General features: G+C 38.6%; 1 protein-coding gene across 12 annotated transcripts in view; it reads left to right on the top strand.

The window, feature by feature from the left end:
• Positions 1-5,397: 5,397 nt before the first annotated feature.
• Positions 5,398-17,161, top strand: part of ncam1a (neural cell adhesion molecule 1a) — a 368,133-nt gene continuing 356,369 nt past the window's right edge. For 3 of the 12 annotated variants that reach the window (XM_036215209.1, XM_024263349.2, XM_024263344.2), the window contains exon 1: positions 5,399-6,230. In XM_036215209.1, coding sequence (XP_036071102.1) covers positions 6,173-6,230 — 58 coding nt within the window. In that variant the 5' untranslated portion in view covers positions 5,399-6,172. Of the gene's footprint in view, positions 6,231-17,161 lie in introns of all 12 variants that reach the window. The other 9 variants (XM_024263378.2, XM_024263386.2, XM_036215208.1 and 6 more) reach the window with 8 other exon arrangements.

Raw genomic sequence — 17,161 nt, 5'->3', positions numbered from 1 at the left:
GACCAAAGAGGAGGTTTATGGATGCAGTGAATGAAGACGTGAAGGTGGCTGGTGTTAGAGTGGAGGATGCTGAAGACAGGCTTAGATAGAGGAAACTAATGGCTGCCTAACCAAAAGTGCCTAAAGAAAACAAATAAACAAAGCTGCAAACTAAGACTAATAAGGTCCAACCCCCAAAAAACCCAGCAGTGTAAGACTGCTGAGGACAAAGAAGGGAAAAGGAATAAAAAACAAAAAAAAGCTAAATTAAGAATGACTTAATCAGCATTTACTTAATTTAGATTAGTTAAATGTATAAATTGATGCACATAGATAAACTTTGTGGGTTTTTACATCCCTGTTGACCTGAAGATGTCTTGTTTGCTCAATGCTACCTCCACAAGGCGCAGATTTTATATTCAAAGCAAAACTTTGGTAAAAGTTTGATCTTTATGAGTGAAAAGCTCATATTATCTTATTCTGCACAGCATTGGTTACTAGCTGAGATGATCCTGTTTGGCCCAGAGCATCTTTTATTTTGAAAATAAGTAAAAAAAAAAAAAAAAATCACAGTTTGAGAGATGCTTGTTTCTTTTGATATTTTTACCTTTGTTAGTGCCAAAAGGTAGACATAATTCATATTTTATTATTTAAAAACAACAGAAGGTCATGAATGTAAATCCATTTTCTTAAAGGCTAAAGTAAGACTATGCGGCTCTTTCTTGGTTTTGATCAGTAGCCCAGATGGCTCTTTTACTGTTAAACCCTTGATATGGTGTGAACATTTTTCCCATGAAGTCTCTCTTTAATAAGCACAAAATAATTAACATTAAAAATATAACATTTTGGCAATTAAAACAAAAATGTCTAGTAAACTGCTCTGAAATAGCTAAACCTTATTGTGGTTTGAGAACAGCTGTGACAAAATGTACAACAGGTGAGAGTTGATCAGTCTGGAAGGAGTGTCTGTCTCCTTTGGCTGTTTGGACCACAGAGGTGCCAACCTTTTACGACAGAAGAGCAATTGTTTTGTTTTGTTCTTTTACAGAAAGCAGAGGACAGGAAATCCAGGAGGAAGAATGTAGAGTCATCAGACCAAGAGAACTCTTCAGACAAAACACTGGAGCACGCACAACAGTTTTTGACAGCTTTATCAAATCCTGACGAACCACACACCAGGTTTGTCTGGTTTTAGTGTTACAATGCTCTCACTGGCTGTTTGGACTTTCGCTATGTTCATTCTTGACATCCTGCTGGACACGGACCAAAAACGCCAGCAGAAGATTCAAAAACTTTCATCTTGTTTTTACAAAGTGAAGTCTCAGCAGTTATTTTTAGTGAGGAAGCAACAATCAGACCAGATGTGTCTTCTGCTACCTGCCAAACTTGAAAGAAAAACACTGAGAAATTAACATATTTGAGCATTGGGAGCTTCATCCATGAGATGGTGAGCTAAATATAAAGTGAAGCATTGATTAGACGGGCAGGGCAGTTTGAAATCCCTTTTATTTGGGCTGAGAGAACTTCTGAGGCAATTTTTTGAAACTATTGCTTTGCTGCTTCTTGCAGGTGTGCCCGGCGTGTTGCAATAGTCTTCTTGAATGCATATAATATCTCTACAAACATTGTTGTGACCTTGAAGATCGCAGAAGTGGAACACATTTTCCTCTGACCAGGAAAATGTGGCACAAATATCATATCTTTCTCCATGATAAGATTTGTAGGAATTTGTTTTGCTTTATGTTTATAGAAGTAAAGATATTAGTCCTGAAAAATATCAATATGCTGTGGCACAAAGTACAAACATGTGCCCCGTTTGTCTTAATCAATAAGAGGAGGTCGGAATGCATCTAATAAAATGCGCAATATTTGCAGCACATAAAATATAAGGGGGTTTAAGAAACATGATCATATACTCGTTCAAAAAGACACTAAATGAAGGGCTCTTCAGCGCATTTATCGCACTGTGTTCACACTAGACAAGCAGGGAGGGGCTTCTTGTTTTTCTTTTTCAACTGTTTACTTGCACATGACGGAAACAAACTTTTAGAAAAAGCGTGGAGTGAAATGTTTTATGGCAGGGGTGGCCGTTCCTGGTCCTCGAGAGCTATCGCCCCGACTGTTTTCCAGATCACGGAGCCCTGCCAGCGGCTGATTCGCTCAGTCAGATATCTTCACATTGGGCAGCAGATGTTTTTTTCTTTTTCATTTTATTGCACTCGCAAAAATAAACAAGTCAGCATCCTCTGACACCAAATACTGCTTAGCATCGCATCAGCTCAGCCTTGAACTAAATCCAATACTTATTATAGTTTGTTTGGGTGATTGGAATGGAGTTTAAAAAGAACATATGGGGTAGGGCTGTGGATCGTTGCTAAGGTGGTGATCCGATTCGATTCACGAATCAAGCTCAACGATTCACGAATCGAACCACGATTCTTACTTTTTAATATAATGTTTATTGCTATGTGTGTGTCTATTTACTGGATGGATGAAAATTGAAATTATTTGTATTAAATCACCACCATTTATACCTTTATTTGGAACAGGAGATCAACAAAACTGATTAAAAAAACACAAAGATTCAGATAGAAAGAAATTGTGTTTGTCATTTTAAAATTTTCTTTTTGTTTTGTCAACCTCTGATCATGTTTAGCAATGACATAAACAACATACAAAGGATAAAAAACACTGCTGTTGTGGATCATTTAATCAATCAATAAATATACTTTATTAGTCCCACGGGGGGAAATTCATTAACAGCAAAACCTAAAAATGTTCTGAACAGTTTTTTGTCCTCAAAGTTCTTCAAGTTAGCCATTTTGGCTAATTCAGGATTTTTTTTCCAGTTTTTTAGGCTAATTTGGCTTTTAACTAATATTTTAGCTGGCTTTCAGCTTAGCTTTATGGACTATTTTAGCAGTTTATTGAGGTTTTCTTGACTAATTTAGAAGTTTAGATAATATTTAAGCTACATTCTAGCTATTTTAGCTAATTTACGATTTTTTTCCTGTTTTTTAGGCAAATTTTGTATTTAATTAAGATTTTAGCTGGCTATCAGCTTCAGCGTTTTCAGCTATCAGCTTCAGAATTTTCAGTTATTAGCTTCAGTGATTTTAGCTATCAATTTCAGCATCTTCAGCAGCTATCGGCACTAGCATCTTCAGCGGCCAAATTCAGCTTGCAGCATTCACACTAGCATTATCACAGGTGAGGCTATATATCTATTTTTACGTTTTACATTTTACGTTCTAAGCATTACATATTGGTGCAGAACCCGTATGAAAAAAGTAGTTTTTCCCTCGGCAGAACCTCCCCTGTAGCGAGCTAGTGAGCTCTGATGTAGCTTGCTAGCAAGTTCTGCTGTAGCTTGCTAACAAACTCATCTGTAGTGAGCTAGCGAGCGCTACTGTATTAAGCTAGCAAGCTTTGCTCTATCAAGCTATTGGCCTCCCCTGAAGTGAGCTAGCGAGCTCTACTGTAGCTTGCTATCTAACTCATTTGTAGCGATCTCATCTGTATCGAGCTAGTGAGCTCTAAGGTATTAAGCTAGCAAGGTTCGCTGTATGGAGCTAACGACCTCCCCTGTAACGAGTTAGTGAGCTCCTCTGTAGCTTGCTAGCGAACTCTGCTGTAGCTTGCTAGCTAACTCCTCTGTATCGAGCTAGCGAGCACCTCTGTAGAGAGCTGGAAAGCTCCATTGTCCACCGGGCGGTTGGCTAGTATAGTGAGCCTAGCCACTGAGTGTTCACCTAAGCTAATGTAGCTAAGCTCTATGTTGTGGTATGTGGTGGTAAAAATTTTTTTTCCAACTTCAGCTCGTTTGTTAGTTTGCTAGTAAGAAATGCAAAATTGCTAATTGAAATACTTCATTTCTTTAGCAAAACTATTTTTTAAAATTCCATTTCATGTAAACCATCATGATCTCCAGCTCAACTGTTCCCAAACGTCACCTTCCCAGCACGTCCAGAGTATATACTACAGACCCAGACGTGCCTGCAGCACTTAACCAGGAAGGCTTCTGGGAGGCTATTTTGAGGCATTCCTGGCAGATGTCCAAACCACCTCAACTGTTTCTTCTCAGTGTAGAGCAGGTGACAACAATTCCAGGCCTGGAGCGCCGCTGTCCCTGAGCATTTTCCAGATACTCTCACCCTTCCTGCTGCTGATTGTGAAGGTGTGACCATGCAGACAGGAGATGAAGGGACAAAAACGAGCATGAATACGGTCTGATGGGAGCTCAACATTGATGTCCATTAACAGCATCTTTACTTGAAACAGATTTTTTTCAGAAAGTCTGATTTTCACCTCCTGTTCTCATGGGAGATCCCTGATCTTTAGTGTTCTTTCTCAACCCATGATTTATCGCCAATACTATAGAGGCCACTCTCTTGACATAATGTTAATTTTGGCAATAAGAACAATTTCAACTTTAAAAAATAGTTTACAGCAATCCCTGATAACAAAATGATTGTATTATGAAATGTAAATGTTTTTTGGTTTGTCTTTTAAGATGTGTAAAATTGTATAATTGTATTCTATGTTAATTTAAAAGTTTTATTAGGTAGAGGTTCTAATATAAGCCCATTTGGGTTTTCCTCACACTAGACAAGCAGGGAGGGGCTTCTTTTTTTCTACTGTTGTTTACTAGCACATGACAGCCACCTACAGTTGGAAAAATCTATGTGTGAAATGTTTAATAAGTGCAAATTTCACAAGGGTTTGGTTCATTGCTAGTCTTTGCGATGGCGGATATGGATTTGATTTTCATATTTATTTTAACTTATATGACATATTGCAAAAAATAGGGATAGAAATAAGGGATTTTAGGGATCTAAAAAGTGTTAAGTTTGCTCTTGAACGTGCATCAGTTGTACGTAATTCCACCACTCTCCTCTCACTTGTGACCAGAATAAAAAAAGACCCTTTTCTTCCCCAGTTTTTTAATGATAACATGACATTTAGCTTATATTTTAGCATTATGCTTGCTGTTTAGGCAAAATTAGACTTTTTTTTCCAGTTTTTTAATTGAATATTTGGAGAGTTTAGCGAATATTTTAACATAGCTGTTTTGGCACAATTAGACATTTCTTCCTGTTTTTTAAGGATATTTTTTAGTTTAGCTGATATTTCATCATAATGCTAGCTGTTTTGGCAAAATTATACATTGTTTCCAGCTTTTTATTAATAGTATGAAGTTTAGCTAATATTTTAGCATTCTGCTAGTTTTTTTGTCTAATTTAGACATTTTTCCAGTTTTATAGGCTAATTTAGAGTTTAACTAATATTTTAGCATTATGCTAGGTGTTTTGGCAAATGTTTCCATGTTTTTTTTTTATTTATATTTTTATATTTATTTATTTAGTTTTATTTGTTAATTTTGCATTTAGCTAGTATTTTAGCTAGCTTTAGACTTTATCAATTTCAGCTATCAGCTTTAGCATCTTTAGCGGGCACATACAGCTTACAGCATTCCCACTAGCATTATTGCAGGTAATGCCATCTATCTTGTTATTTACTGTCATCATTTGTTTTGGAGTTTTACAAAATTATAATTAGGGAAAAAAAGGAAAATGAAGTGGCTAAATGGTGAAGAGGATTCTTCTGCCCAGTCCCCCCGGGCCCCCTTTGGGTGCACCCCTGCTTTCCCAAATATTACCGTTTTCCTCTATTTATAAACTAAAAATAAGCATTTTTGGTTGTTTATTGTCTGACTCTAATTGTGTTTTGATGACACCACCGCTCAGAGTCAGAATCTTGCACTGTGCTTTTCCAAACAACACTTTGTAAGTTTTTAATCTTATTAATCCGAATAAAATCCGTGTTGACCATCTGCTGTCTCCGCGCCGCGGCGCGCAGCCGCGCACTACTTTGACTCTCCATCCACCTCCTCCTCCCTCCTCTTTCCTCCCTCCCGCCTCCTCTCTCCTCTCTGTGGCTTACCGGGCGGAGTAATTCGTGCTGGTATCTGCTCGGTGCATGTGTGTGCGCGGGTGCGTGCTACGGCTGCTGCTGCTGCTTGTCACTCATTGTGCCGCGGCGCGAACACGGGTAGCGACAAGGACCAAAAATCCATCCTGTGGCAGTTGTTGTGTGTTTGTGGAGAGGCGGCTCGCTGTTTACCCCCCCACTCAGAAGCAACACCGCGCGCGTGGAAAGTCCGGCTCTTCTGCGGGGAGGATATCTGTGACACATGGCCATGCTGCAAATGAGGGACATCATCTGGGGACTGCTTTTCCTGGGCTGCACAGGTGAGTCGTTGCGTTTGCGGGATTCCGTGCGGGTCAGCGGGAATCTGAGGCCGAGCTGAGCAACATCCTTTGCGCGCAACCCCCCAGCTCCGCTCCGGCGGCATCCCTTCTCTCCGGACAGTGCCGCGAGCTTCCAGGCGGGCGAACCCCCGAAAGTTTCTTCAGGAGAGGGTTCGAGCCCCGAACGTCCACCAAAGCGCGCCTTTTTATTCCGTTCCCAAGTGTTGGAGGCGCGCGCGCCTTGGTGCCTTTTTTATTAACATCTCCAGAGCAGGTCCGACCCCACCTCCCTGTATTTCCACCACCACGAGTTCTAATATTCCTCCACGCGTGGAGCTTTTCTTTTCTCTCCAAACTCCACTTCATCTTCAGAGGAGGTGATGCTGCTGCAGAGACTGCGGAGCTCCACTTCTCCCCTTTCTCCCTTTCTCCTTTATTTTTATAGATAAGGGGGGTCCCTATCTACCCACCTGGACACGTTATTTTAGTAAATTATCCTGATCTACAAGTCCGATTCGGTTTCTGATGAGCAGGAAGGGGTGCGCAAAGGCGCGCGCTGCATGTCTTTTTTTCTAGTTTATTTTGTTTTCCAATAAACCTTTTTTCCCTTTTTGGATCGATAACATGCGTTCCTGCGGTTTTTGAGCACAATCCGTCCATAAATCGATCCATAAATTGAGCCTTTCTGTCTGGATTGTTGCCTGGTTTACTGATTTGCGCCACCGAACCTGTTTCCCTCCCCTGGGGAAACCCGGTAGGGGTTCCGAACCCGGACACCGTGGTGCGTTTTTACGCACATAACGTCCGCGCGTCAACGGAACCTGCAGGCCCGGTTCGTACCGGTTCGGTTGGACAGACATTCGTCATCCATTGAGGACAACCGACTGAATAGTCTTTCAATCTATACAATGGGACCCAATCCACGAGCTCCTGTGGTTATATAGCGCGCGCAGACTCCCCCATCCACCTCCTCCTTTACCCCCCCTATTTCTATTCTAAACACTGAAGCTGAGCCTTGAGGAGTTTGAGGACCCCCAGGGGTCATTGGGGCGAGAGAATCAGTTGATGTAGTAATTAGGTTTTTCTTAAACCTCAACTTTTATTTTTTTTGTCATTCGGAAACACTTTTAATTTATCCTTGTTTTTATAAATAATTTGTAAAGGAGACTCCTTCTGCCTCCCACTGAGATTTAAAGCAGGCAGCGTTTGCTCCGCCTCCAGAGGAAGTGTTTGTCAAATCTCAGCCCAGACTGGAGGATCTTTGCAGGCTTCAGAGAAGAACCTGTAGATCAAGTTAAACACTCAGTGGTTTTAAATCGGTCTTTCTATTATGATTATGTTGTTTTTTTGGGGACATAGTTTCTACAGAGCGGCAGAAGTTCATGAGAATTTCTCCTTTGGTTTGTGGGGCCTGGAGCAACCCCGCCCCCCTTTCCTTCCCTGTTGCTAAGTGTTTGGAGCAGAGAACTTGTGGCCCTCCCAATATGCTCCTTTTCAAACAGCAATTTTTTGTCTACTCTTGGATAGCTAACTTCAGGCCTCTAGGGCCGCATTCCTTGGAAGTTCAGGTGTGCCTTGACTGGGGACACCTGAACCAGGTAACCAGTCATGACCAGGGCTTTGATATCTGGAAATCATGCAGGCACAGAGGCCCTTGAGGCCTGGAGTTAACTATCCTTGATTTAGGGTGTCTTCAGACTGGACACATTTGATTTGCTAAAAGTGAACAAGGGTTTGCGTCTCCCGATAATCTGTATCAACGTCCGGATTATCAGGGAGTTATAAAAACGGCCAACTGGACTCTGGTCTGTGACCAGGAACCGCTCTCAAACCCATCTTTTGAGGTGGTCTCAGTTTGTTTTCAATTGGATTGAGCCCCAGTTTGATTTAGGGTTTATGGTGTCTTCAGACTGGACACATTTGGTCTGCTAAAAGTGAAAAAGAGTTCATGTCTACTGATAATCCTGAACAAATTTGGGATTATCGGGTAGTTATAAAAACGCCCGACCGGACCCCGGACCCAAATGTTGAGGTGATCTCAGTTTTTTTCCTTTCGTACTGAACTCCGGTTTGCTCTGAGTTTCCTCAGTCTGAATAGACTCCATGCTCGGAGTGGAACAACTGTACCAAAACAGCCACCGAAGCCGGGCATTTTAGGATGTAAACAGAAAGCCGCGGACAATCGTGAAGCAGTGATCCAACTTATTGAAATGTGGTCGGATGAATACAGGCTCATTAAAACAACTTTGTTATAGACATTTATCAGCGTACCCTCTTAGCCGTCTCCTCAGTAACTGACCTTCTTGCAGCTTGCTGCTGTTGTACCAAAGCAGCTAAAGTAAGTGTTGTAGCTGACGCTGATACAAACATTCAAAACTGGTCAGAAAACTACAAAGGTTGAATAAGTTAACTATCCCGACAAGGATTGCAAAGCTTGGGACTCCCATTATTCTTGCTCGCCTTGCTTTGCCCCACCCTCGTAACTCTTGGCCAATAACAGAAGAGATTTGTAGTCATGTGGTTTTGTTTACAGATTTTGGCCTGGAATAGAAATGTGTGATAGGCGGCAGTCTGAATACAAAGCTGGCACAAGGCTTAGGACCAAATTAAGAAGGCCCTGTCCAGACTGATGGACTTTTCCAGACGGCCTTAAATAAAAAAACACTTAGGAATGCATTTTTGTGCTCACTTTTCTTTATATGTCCTATCGTCAGAGCTGCAAACAACTTGTTTTTGTATTATACGATGACTTTCTTCTTATCATTTTGCAATCTTTTAACCCAAACCGAAGGACAGCCTCTTCTTCATAGGAAGAACTATCGAGGATGTGTTCATTTTTTCCATATGATTCATGATCCTGCCCAGATAATCTCCTCCCACAATTTACTGCCGTTGGGATGCGAGGAGAAAGGAACCAGGAGGGAGACAATTAGACACCTGTGCCTTAGCCTTCTCCCGTTGCAACAGGGTGAAATTCAGACAAATTGATCACATTATTTGATAGAACCTGGGTACATGGACGGGGTAATGACAGCATCGCACAGTTTGAGGGCTGAGCAATTTAATTACATTTATTGATTTCCAGTTTCTCATGCAGTTCGGTGATAATTAAATTTTGAGGCTGGGAACAGACATTAGAATGCAGGGCCACGTCACTGCTCAAGAAATAACTGAATTATTGCCAGTGTGGATCCAGTGAAATTTTGAGTAGTGGACACTCGACGGCCTTTCTTGTCAAAAATGTCTTCCTCAGGCTGGGAATTTGAAGGCGTGTAAGGTGATGGAGAATAATTAAAAAGAGAAACTTCCATACACGGGCCACTTGAGATTACGCTCAGGTTTATAGGGAGGTTTTAGGTCACAAAGTGAATGTATGGCTTAATGAAGGGAACCGTGTTGGAAGGTGTCGCCTTTCTGCTTTTTTTTGGATCTGGAATTCCCAGTGCTGGTGGGGAAAAAAATGAACTGCTTCTTTTTCTGAATCTAAAACCAATTTGCTATTTTATATTTGTATGTTTCTCTCTTTATGACTCAAATGAAGCCTCCCTATAAACCTTGTGCTATCATATGGGGTCCAGATGACCCAAGCCTTACATCGACGTGTTATCCATTAGGGCTGCCACGATTAGTCGACTAATCGACGACTAATCGACTATTAAAATAGTCGACGACTAATTTAAAAGTCGATACTTTATATTATATGGAGTCAGAGTGCAATAAAGTTGAAAGTTATAATGGCATTATGCTAGCTATTTTGGACTATTTTGACATTTATTAAGGTTTTCTTGGCTATTTTGGAGTTGGCTAATATTTCAGGTATGTGGAAGCCATTTTTGCCAATTCAGAATTTTTTTGTTCAGTTTTTTTAGGCTAATTTGGCTTTTAACTAATATTTTAGCTGGCTTTCAGCTTAGCTTTTTGGACTATTTTAGCAGTTTATTGAGGTTTTCTTGACTAATTTAGAAGTTTGGGTAATATTTCAGCTGCACGCTAGCTATTTTAGCTAATTTAGGATTTTTTCTGTTTTTTTAGGCTAATTTCGTATTTAATTAAGATTTTAGCTGGCTATCAGCTTCAGCGTTTTCAGCTATCAGCTTCAGAATCTTCAGTTTTTAGCTTCAGTGATTTTAGCTATCAATTTCAGCATCTTCAGCTATCAGCACTAGCATCTTCAGCGGCCAAATTCAGCTTGCAGCACTAGCATTATCACAGGTGATGCTATATATCTATTTTTTAGTTAGTTTAAAGCTAATGATGGTAAGATGTGTGGTTTACATCGACTTTGCCCCATGACCCGATTAGTCAACTAATCGAAAAAAATTATTAATGATTAGTCGACTATTAAAATAATCGTTTGTGGGAGAACTATTATCCATCCAATGACAAATGTGGATGAAGGTGGACAGGATTTCATGTCTACCATGGATACCAGTAAAAATCAAAAATCATCGAAAAAAATAAGTGAAGCAGACTTTCTCGTGGGGTCCAGATGACCCCAACGTCAACATACCTAGGACAGCACAAGGGTTACACAAAAATGCAGACCACTTAGGTGGACCGTAGACGCTTTTGCCCAGTTTTTCTAGTAGAATTTTCATCTTGATAGTCCAATCTGTTCCCCTTTCTTGTTTGCCGAAACTGAACCTACTATACTGCCACCTGCTGTGTGGTCTGTTAAGTAACACACACAGGCTTGTATTATGACAAAGGTGAGGGCAGGCCAGTGGGGGGTTGAGAAGAGCAAGCAATCATAGAGAAGCAATAACAGAGGAAACGGAGGGGAAAAAAAGTATTAACTTGAATGAAAGTGAAAAATCTCTGATACTGCAGAGGTAGAGCCTGGTTTCATTTTTTATTGTTTGTAAAATTAAGTTATAAACACTTTAAACTTTACTAAACTTGCTCTTCAGTGCTGCTGCTTTTACTCCAAATGATCTTGATTCGCATTTTGTTCGAGTTCTGATCATAGTTTTAATCGGGGCTTTCCTGGCCTTGTTGCATGTCTCAGATATTATTGGTGAACAGGTGGGTTCAGAGTATTTCCAGTAAACATACAAACAAACATTTATAACAGACTTTGTGTGAAAATGTTGCCACACTCCTGACAAAAAGCCCCGTCAATCTGTTATTTTCTAGTCACTACAATGTGAACCTTGAAAACAAAGAGTTAACTGGGCCGTACCGTATCACTCCTTACCGTATCATACCGGACCGCTCGGTGGAAAGGAGGCTTTTAAGTCCCACTCCGCTAATCTTTAAAACTATTTAAAAAAACGTTCCCAGTTATGACTTGTTTTTTGCCAAAATAAAAAAAAAAAAAACAATACAAAACTATAGTTTTCTAGAACTTAGTTTCTACAGAGCTTAGAAATTTTCCCAAGTTGTGGGCGGGACCGTTGGCATGAAATAACCCCGCCCCCCCTTTCTCTCCCTGCTGCTGAGCAGCACATTTTCTACATCACAGATGAAATCTTTTCAAACTCCTTTTTTTATCCGCTCCTGATTCACAATAATATGTCGCATTTTTACTTGTCATGTGATGGCCCCGGAGGTTTTTAGAAAAAGGTTTAATTTTATGGGGACTAGACGACCTTTCTCTTAAAGTTGACATAGGTCAGTCAGTGGACGAGCACATTTTGAGGTTGTATAGTGGAAGTCTAGTGAAAGGCAGGAATGACGCCATCATGAATCGAGCGATAACTGGGTGTCCACAGGGCGGTGACAGCCGCAATGCCAGTTGGCTGCAGCTCTGATTGGATGATGTGTAATTGTCTCTGGACAGCAACTGTCCATATTAGGACTGCAACGATTAGTGGACTTATCATTGACTAATCGACTATTAAAATAGTCGACGACTAATTTTTATAGTCGATTAGTCGTTACTTTATATTATATGGAGTCAGAGTGTAGTAAAGTTGAAAGTAAAAATTGGCATTTTGTTAGCTTTTTGTACTATTTTTGGATTTATTAAGGATTTTTAGGCTATTTTAGAGTTTAGCTAATATTTCAGCTACATGCTAGCTATTTTGGCTAATTTAGTTTTTTTTTTCAAATTTTAGGCTAATTTGGAGCTTAGCTAATATTTCAGCTGCATGCTAGCTATTTTGGCTAATTTAGGATTTTTTCAGTTATTTAGGCTAATTTGGAGTTTAGCCAATATTTCAGCTACATGTTAGCAATTTTCGCTAATTTATGATATTGTATATTTTCTAGGCTAATTTCGAGTTTAGCTAATATTTCTGCTGCATGCAATCTATTTTGGCTAATTTAGGCTTATTTTCAGTTTTTTAGGCTTATTTGGGATTTAGCTAATATTTTAGCTGGCTATAAGCTTCAGTGATTTCAGCTATCACCTTCAGCATCTTCAGCTATCAGCACTAGCATCTTCAGCGGCCACATTCAGCTTACAGTATTCACACTAACATTATCACAGGTAATGCAATACATCTATGTTTTATTTAGTTTAAAGCTAATGATGTGTGCTTTACATCCGGTTTGCACATGATCCCATTAGTCGATTAATCAGAAAAAATAATCTGTGATTGGTCGACTATTAAAACAATTGTTTGTGGCAGTGCATATCAAATGCCACTGGCTGCCAGGTATAAATAAAGTGGACCATTCTGCACTCCTGATGCCTCATACTGATGAAAAAAAAGAAAAATAAGACAGAGACATCAAATCTTGAAGATTCTGTCGATGTCTCCCCAGTTGTATTTATTATAGTAGCATTTTTACTTAGAATTTGTTTTCATAATGCGCTGCACAAATATGTTAAAAACACCACAAACATTATTTTTTATTCTTATAGAAGCTGCAACAGCTCTACTTTATTTTTGAAACATTTTTGCTCCAAATAATTTAAAAACAAAAAAGGATGTTACTGTTTTGCGATCTGATGTTTGTATATGTTGACGCAGGTTCTCATTCATCCAGGTGATGCTGCCTTGAAGTTTAGCTGTGCATAGTTTTGGGCTTTCTGAGATGAAACTCCACCTTAGGTTATAATCAACTGTCAGAAAACATTTTAAAGCTGTGAATAATCTTTTAAACCATAGAATAATTAAGCCTCAGGGTTTGTAAACTACTGCATACACTGCATAGATTAATGGCCAAACCTCTCCAAGATCATTATTTCCCTCTTTGGAGATGTGTCCTGTCTCACCTAAGCGCCGCAGAAAAGTCTGAACACCTGCCGGTGATCAATTCATCAAGTGGATTTGATTACAAACACCTGGCTGCTGCTTTCCTTCTTAATTTGTGCGGAACCAAAAGGGGGTAGCTTTCCCACAATGCACTTCAGCGAGGCTTTAGTTAAGTATTATTTTGCCAGTTTGGTGATATTGCTTTAAAACAAGGAAAGCAAAAAAAAAAAAAAAGTCAAATTAATGATCCCCTTTCACTGATTTGAATCAACTTATTTACATGAAGCACGAAACTCCGAAACAGAAGTCAACGAACAACTCGACATTTGGAGAGGGAAAATACACAATTCCTAAATGGCTAACATATGGGACTCATACAACTGTGGTGAGTTCAAAGCCACTCCGTAAATAATACGGGCTATTTTTGACTTGGGCGAGCTGGAAAAAGCAGCCAAACAAGGGAAAATTATAAGGCTCTTTGGGGCTGCTCTCTGAATAAAAGCAGATTTTGGATCTTTTTGCAACTTTGCTCAGCAGTTACACAATGTTTGGAGCAGAATTGAAAGGGATGTGTGGACAACTTTCTGTAAACATTATGCCGACTTTTGCCAGCACAGCAGTGGCTCGGATGATTGGACCACTTTTTTCAGGAAAGGGTTCAGAAATCTGGTCATCTTCTTCAGGATGTATGGAGTGATATTTGTGCCACAATATTGATAGCAAAAGTCATAGTTTTGAGATCAAAATGTTCTAAATTGTAAACACAATGTGAAATGTTTAAAATAAAACTTCATGATTTACAAATGAAAATATGTAATATTTGCTTTCAAGAATTTATTGTTTTCAAAAAATGTTTGCAGCACAAATGTTTTTAGATGAGATGTGTCTCATCTCGCTTTCGCCCTATCTTTGAATTTGTGTCGATACGTTTCTGTTTGACTAAATACAATGTAATCGATGCTAAAAAAACTATAGATTATTTTAAAATGATCAAAAAAACAAAATTTTTAGCTAGATATATTGCATTACCTGTGATAATGCTAGTGTGAAAGCTGTAAGCTGAATTTGGCTGCTGAAGATGCTAGTGCTGATAGCTGTAAATGCTGAAATTGATAGTAGAAAATGTTGAAGTTGATAGCTGAAACTCATACCTAGCTAAAATATTAGCTAGATGTCAAATTAGCCTATAAAAAAGACTTAGTTTAGCCAAAACAGCTAACATGTAGCTGAAAAAATAGCTAAACTTCAAAATAGCCAAGTTAGCAAAAAAAAAAGCTAATTAGCAAAAACAGCTAGCATATAGCTGAAATATTAACTTAACTCCAAAATAGCCTAAAAAATCATAGTAAGTGTCAACATAGTCCAAAAAGCTAGCAGAATGCCAATTTTTAAAAATGTAAAAACTCGACTTTTTAACATAATAATGAAAAATAAAAAAAGCAGCATTATCAATCAACGAAAAATCAAAGCGAGACATCTTAAAATTTTTTTGCTGCATCGCAAACATATTTTTGAAAGCTAAAACAGTTTTTGAAAGAAATATTAAATGTTTTTATTTACAAATTAGGAATCTCTAGTCTTAACACTTTACATTTTGTTTGCAATTTAGAACATTTTGATCTAAAAACTGTGACTTCTGCTTGCAGTACGATGGCACATAAATCACTCCATACGGATGTAGAACTTTACTCTAGAGATAGATGATGATTGCTGTCTTCAACTTTTACTCCTGAAGACAACAGGAGTACAAGAAAAGAAGGTTTATTAAACCAAGCTCCTTTAAAGAGCAAACAGGAACATTTTATGTGTAAATAAATCAAATCAAACAAAAACAGCTTTTTCCAAAGGCAATATCTTCTTTAACCTATTTTATTCATTATTTTTTGTACATTATTTAACATTGAGATGCTTACATAAACCTATTCTTTTCTGTTTCATTTTACTTTTTTCCGTTCTTTTTGAATTGCACCTACACTTTGCTAACGGATTAGAATTCCATGTAGTTCCAACATGCATTTCGCCAATTTCATGTGTGGTCGTCTTAGTGGAATGTCATGCACAAATAATTTTGTGACATTTTTTGGCGGGGTGTTATCGTTCGTTATCGTATGTGTTTGCTGTAAAGATAGAAAGAAACAAAAATAGAACCCGTTTTTGGACTCTCTGGGAGGTCACGAGCAGCTGTTGCTTCTCCGTGAACGATAAAAGTTCACGCAAAGGTTAAAAAACGGCTTGAAATGCAAATGAAACATGTTCCCTTTGTCCAGCCGTATCACAGAGCTCCAAGATCTGAAAGTGCTGATAGTTCCAGCAGAAGTTCAAAATGACTCGGCTGGCTGTTTTATGTCCTCTGTCGGATGAGGACCGTCTGCCGTTGCATATTAATCAGAGCATGAATAGGGGACTATGTGTGATTTTTCATTGTGAACGCTCTGATGCTGTCCTACAGAGGACTGACTGTGAAAGGGGTGAAGAGAAAAAAACTCAACAGGGTTTGATTCTCTCAAATTCAATTACTTTCATACATCCCATTTCCTTTGCTAGCTTCTTCTTACTTGGTGGTAGAAGAACTTCTTAATGATGTAAATAGTGTTTTAACATGTTTTTGTGGCATATTTTTGGAAGAAAATGAAGCTAAAAGTTACATTTCTGGGTATTTCTTTATTCTAATCGTTGTGAATTAGAAAAAAATGCAGTTGGATAAGTGGACTCAAACGGCCGATCCATTCTGATGGATCCACTTGTAGATGACTAGATATATGAACATCTTTGTTTTCCTCGTCTGAACTGGAATCTGAATCAAAACTGGATAGCTCCGATATCGCTCACCATTTTTGTTGCACCAGTAATGTCAGTAATGTTAGGGGCTGTAAGCTAGTGGGATTCCACGTAATTTACGCAGTAAGACAAAATTTCAAACACATTCTAGGTCATGTTTTCAATGAAAACATTGAAACTAAACTTTCAAAGTATGTTTTAAAACTTAAATCTGCCTCTTAATAAAGAATGGCATAGTTAGCATATGCTAAATAAATTAAAATTAATGACCCAGTCTTGCAGTCTGCTCCATAGTTATAAAAGAAACACACTCAGTTTTGACGGTAAAAATGATTAAAAGTCATTCATATAAATTGCATTCATAGTAGGGCTGGGTATCAAAAATAATTTCCAGAATCGATTTTTTTTTCGGTTCTTTAGTTCACTTATTTCAATTAATTTTAAGTTTACATGGTTTACACATTTAGACACTTTTGTTTAGAAATAGATTAATAATTCTTCTATATGATTTTACTATATTTATATTAATCTGAAACTGTGAAATTTATTAGTGAAATAAGAAGATTGTTAATATCATAAAGTGTTACATGTTTTTCTAAGATCATTAACATTGTAAACATTGTTCTGCTTCTCCTGGAGGGCGTTTCAGTTTGGCCACTAGGTGGCAATCACGCTATGGAAGTACACCTAATTCCAGAGGAAGAAGACAGTATGAGCAAAAAACAAAGTTTTAGACCACAAATTCTTACTTTAAAAATATATATCTTTAAAAGAGTTTTTAAAATTCATGTCTGAGTTTATAAAGATTTTCCTTTAGTCAGCAATGTATGTTTAGGTCGATCGAGCGTTAGCATTATCTGTCCTATTGGAAATTCCATTAAACGTTAGCATCAAATCGATTTTATCAACCCAGCTATAATTTTTTTAGAACAGATGAGTAAACTCATCTTCATTTACCATTTTGTTATTAATTGAGGCACTGCCTCACCTGCCTTCCTTGACCGCACG

This window comes from Oryzias melastigma, linkage group LG14 (assembly GCF_002922805.2).
Source record: "Oryzias melastigma strain HK-1 linkage group LG14, ASM292280v2, whole genome shotgun sequence".
NCBI classification, from domain to species: domain Eukaryota; kingdom Metazoa; phylum Chordata; class Actinopteri; order Beloniformes; family Adrianichthyidae; genus Oryzias; species Oryzias melastigma.
The sequence above is the reverse complement of the archived record's forward strand: the minus strand, read 5'-3'. Positions and strand labels throughout refer to the sequence as shown.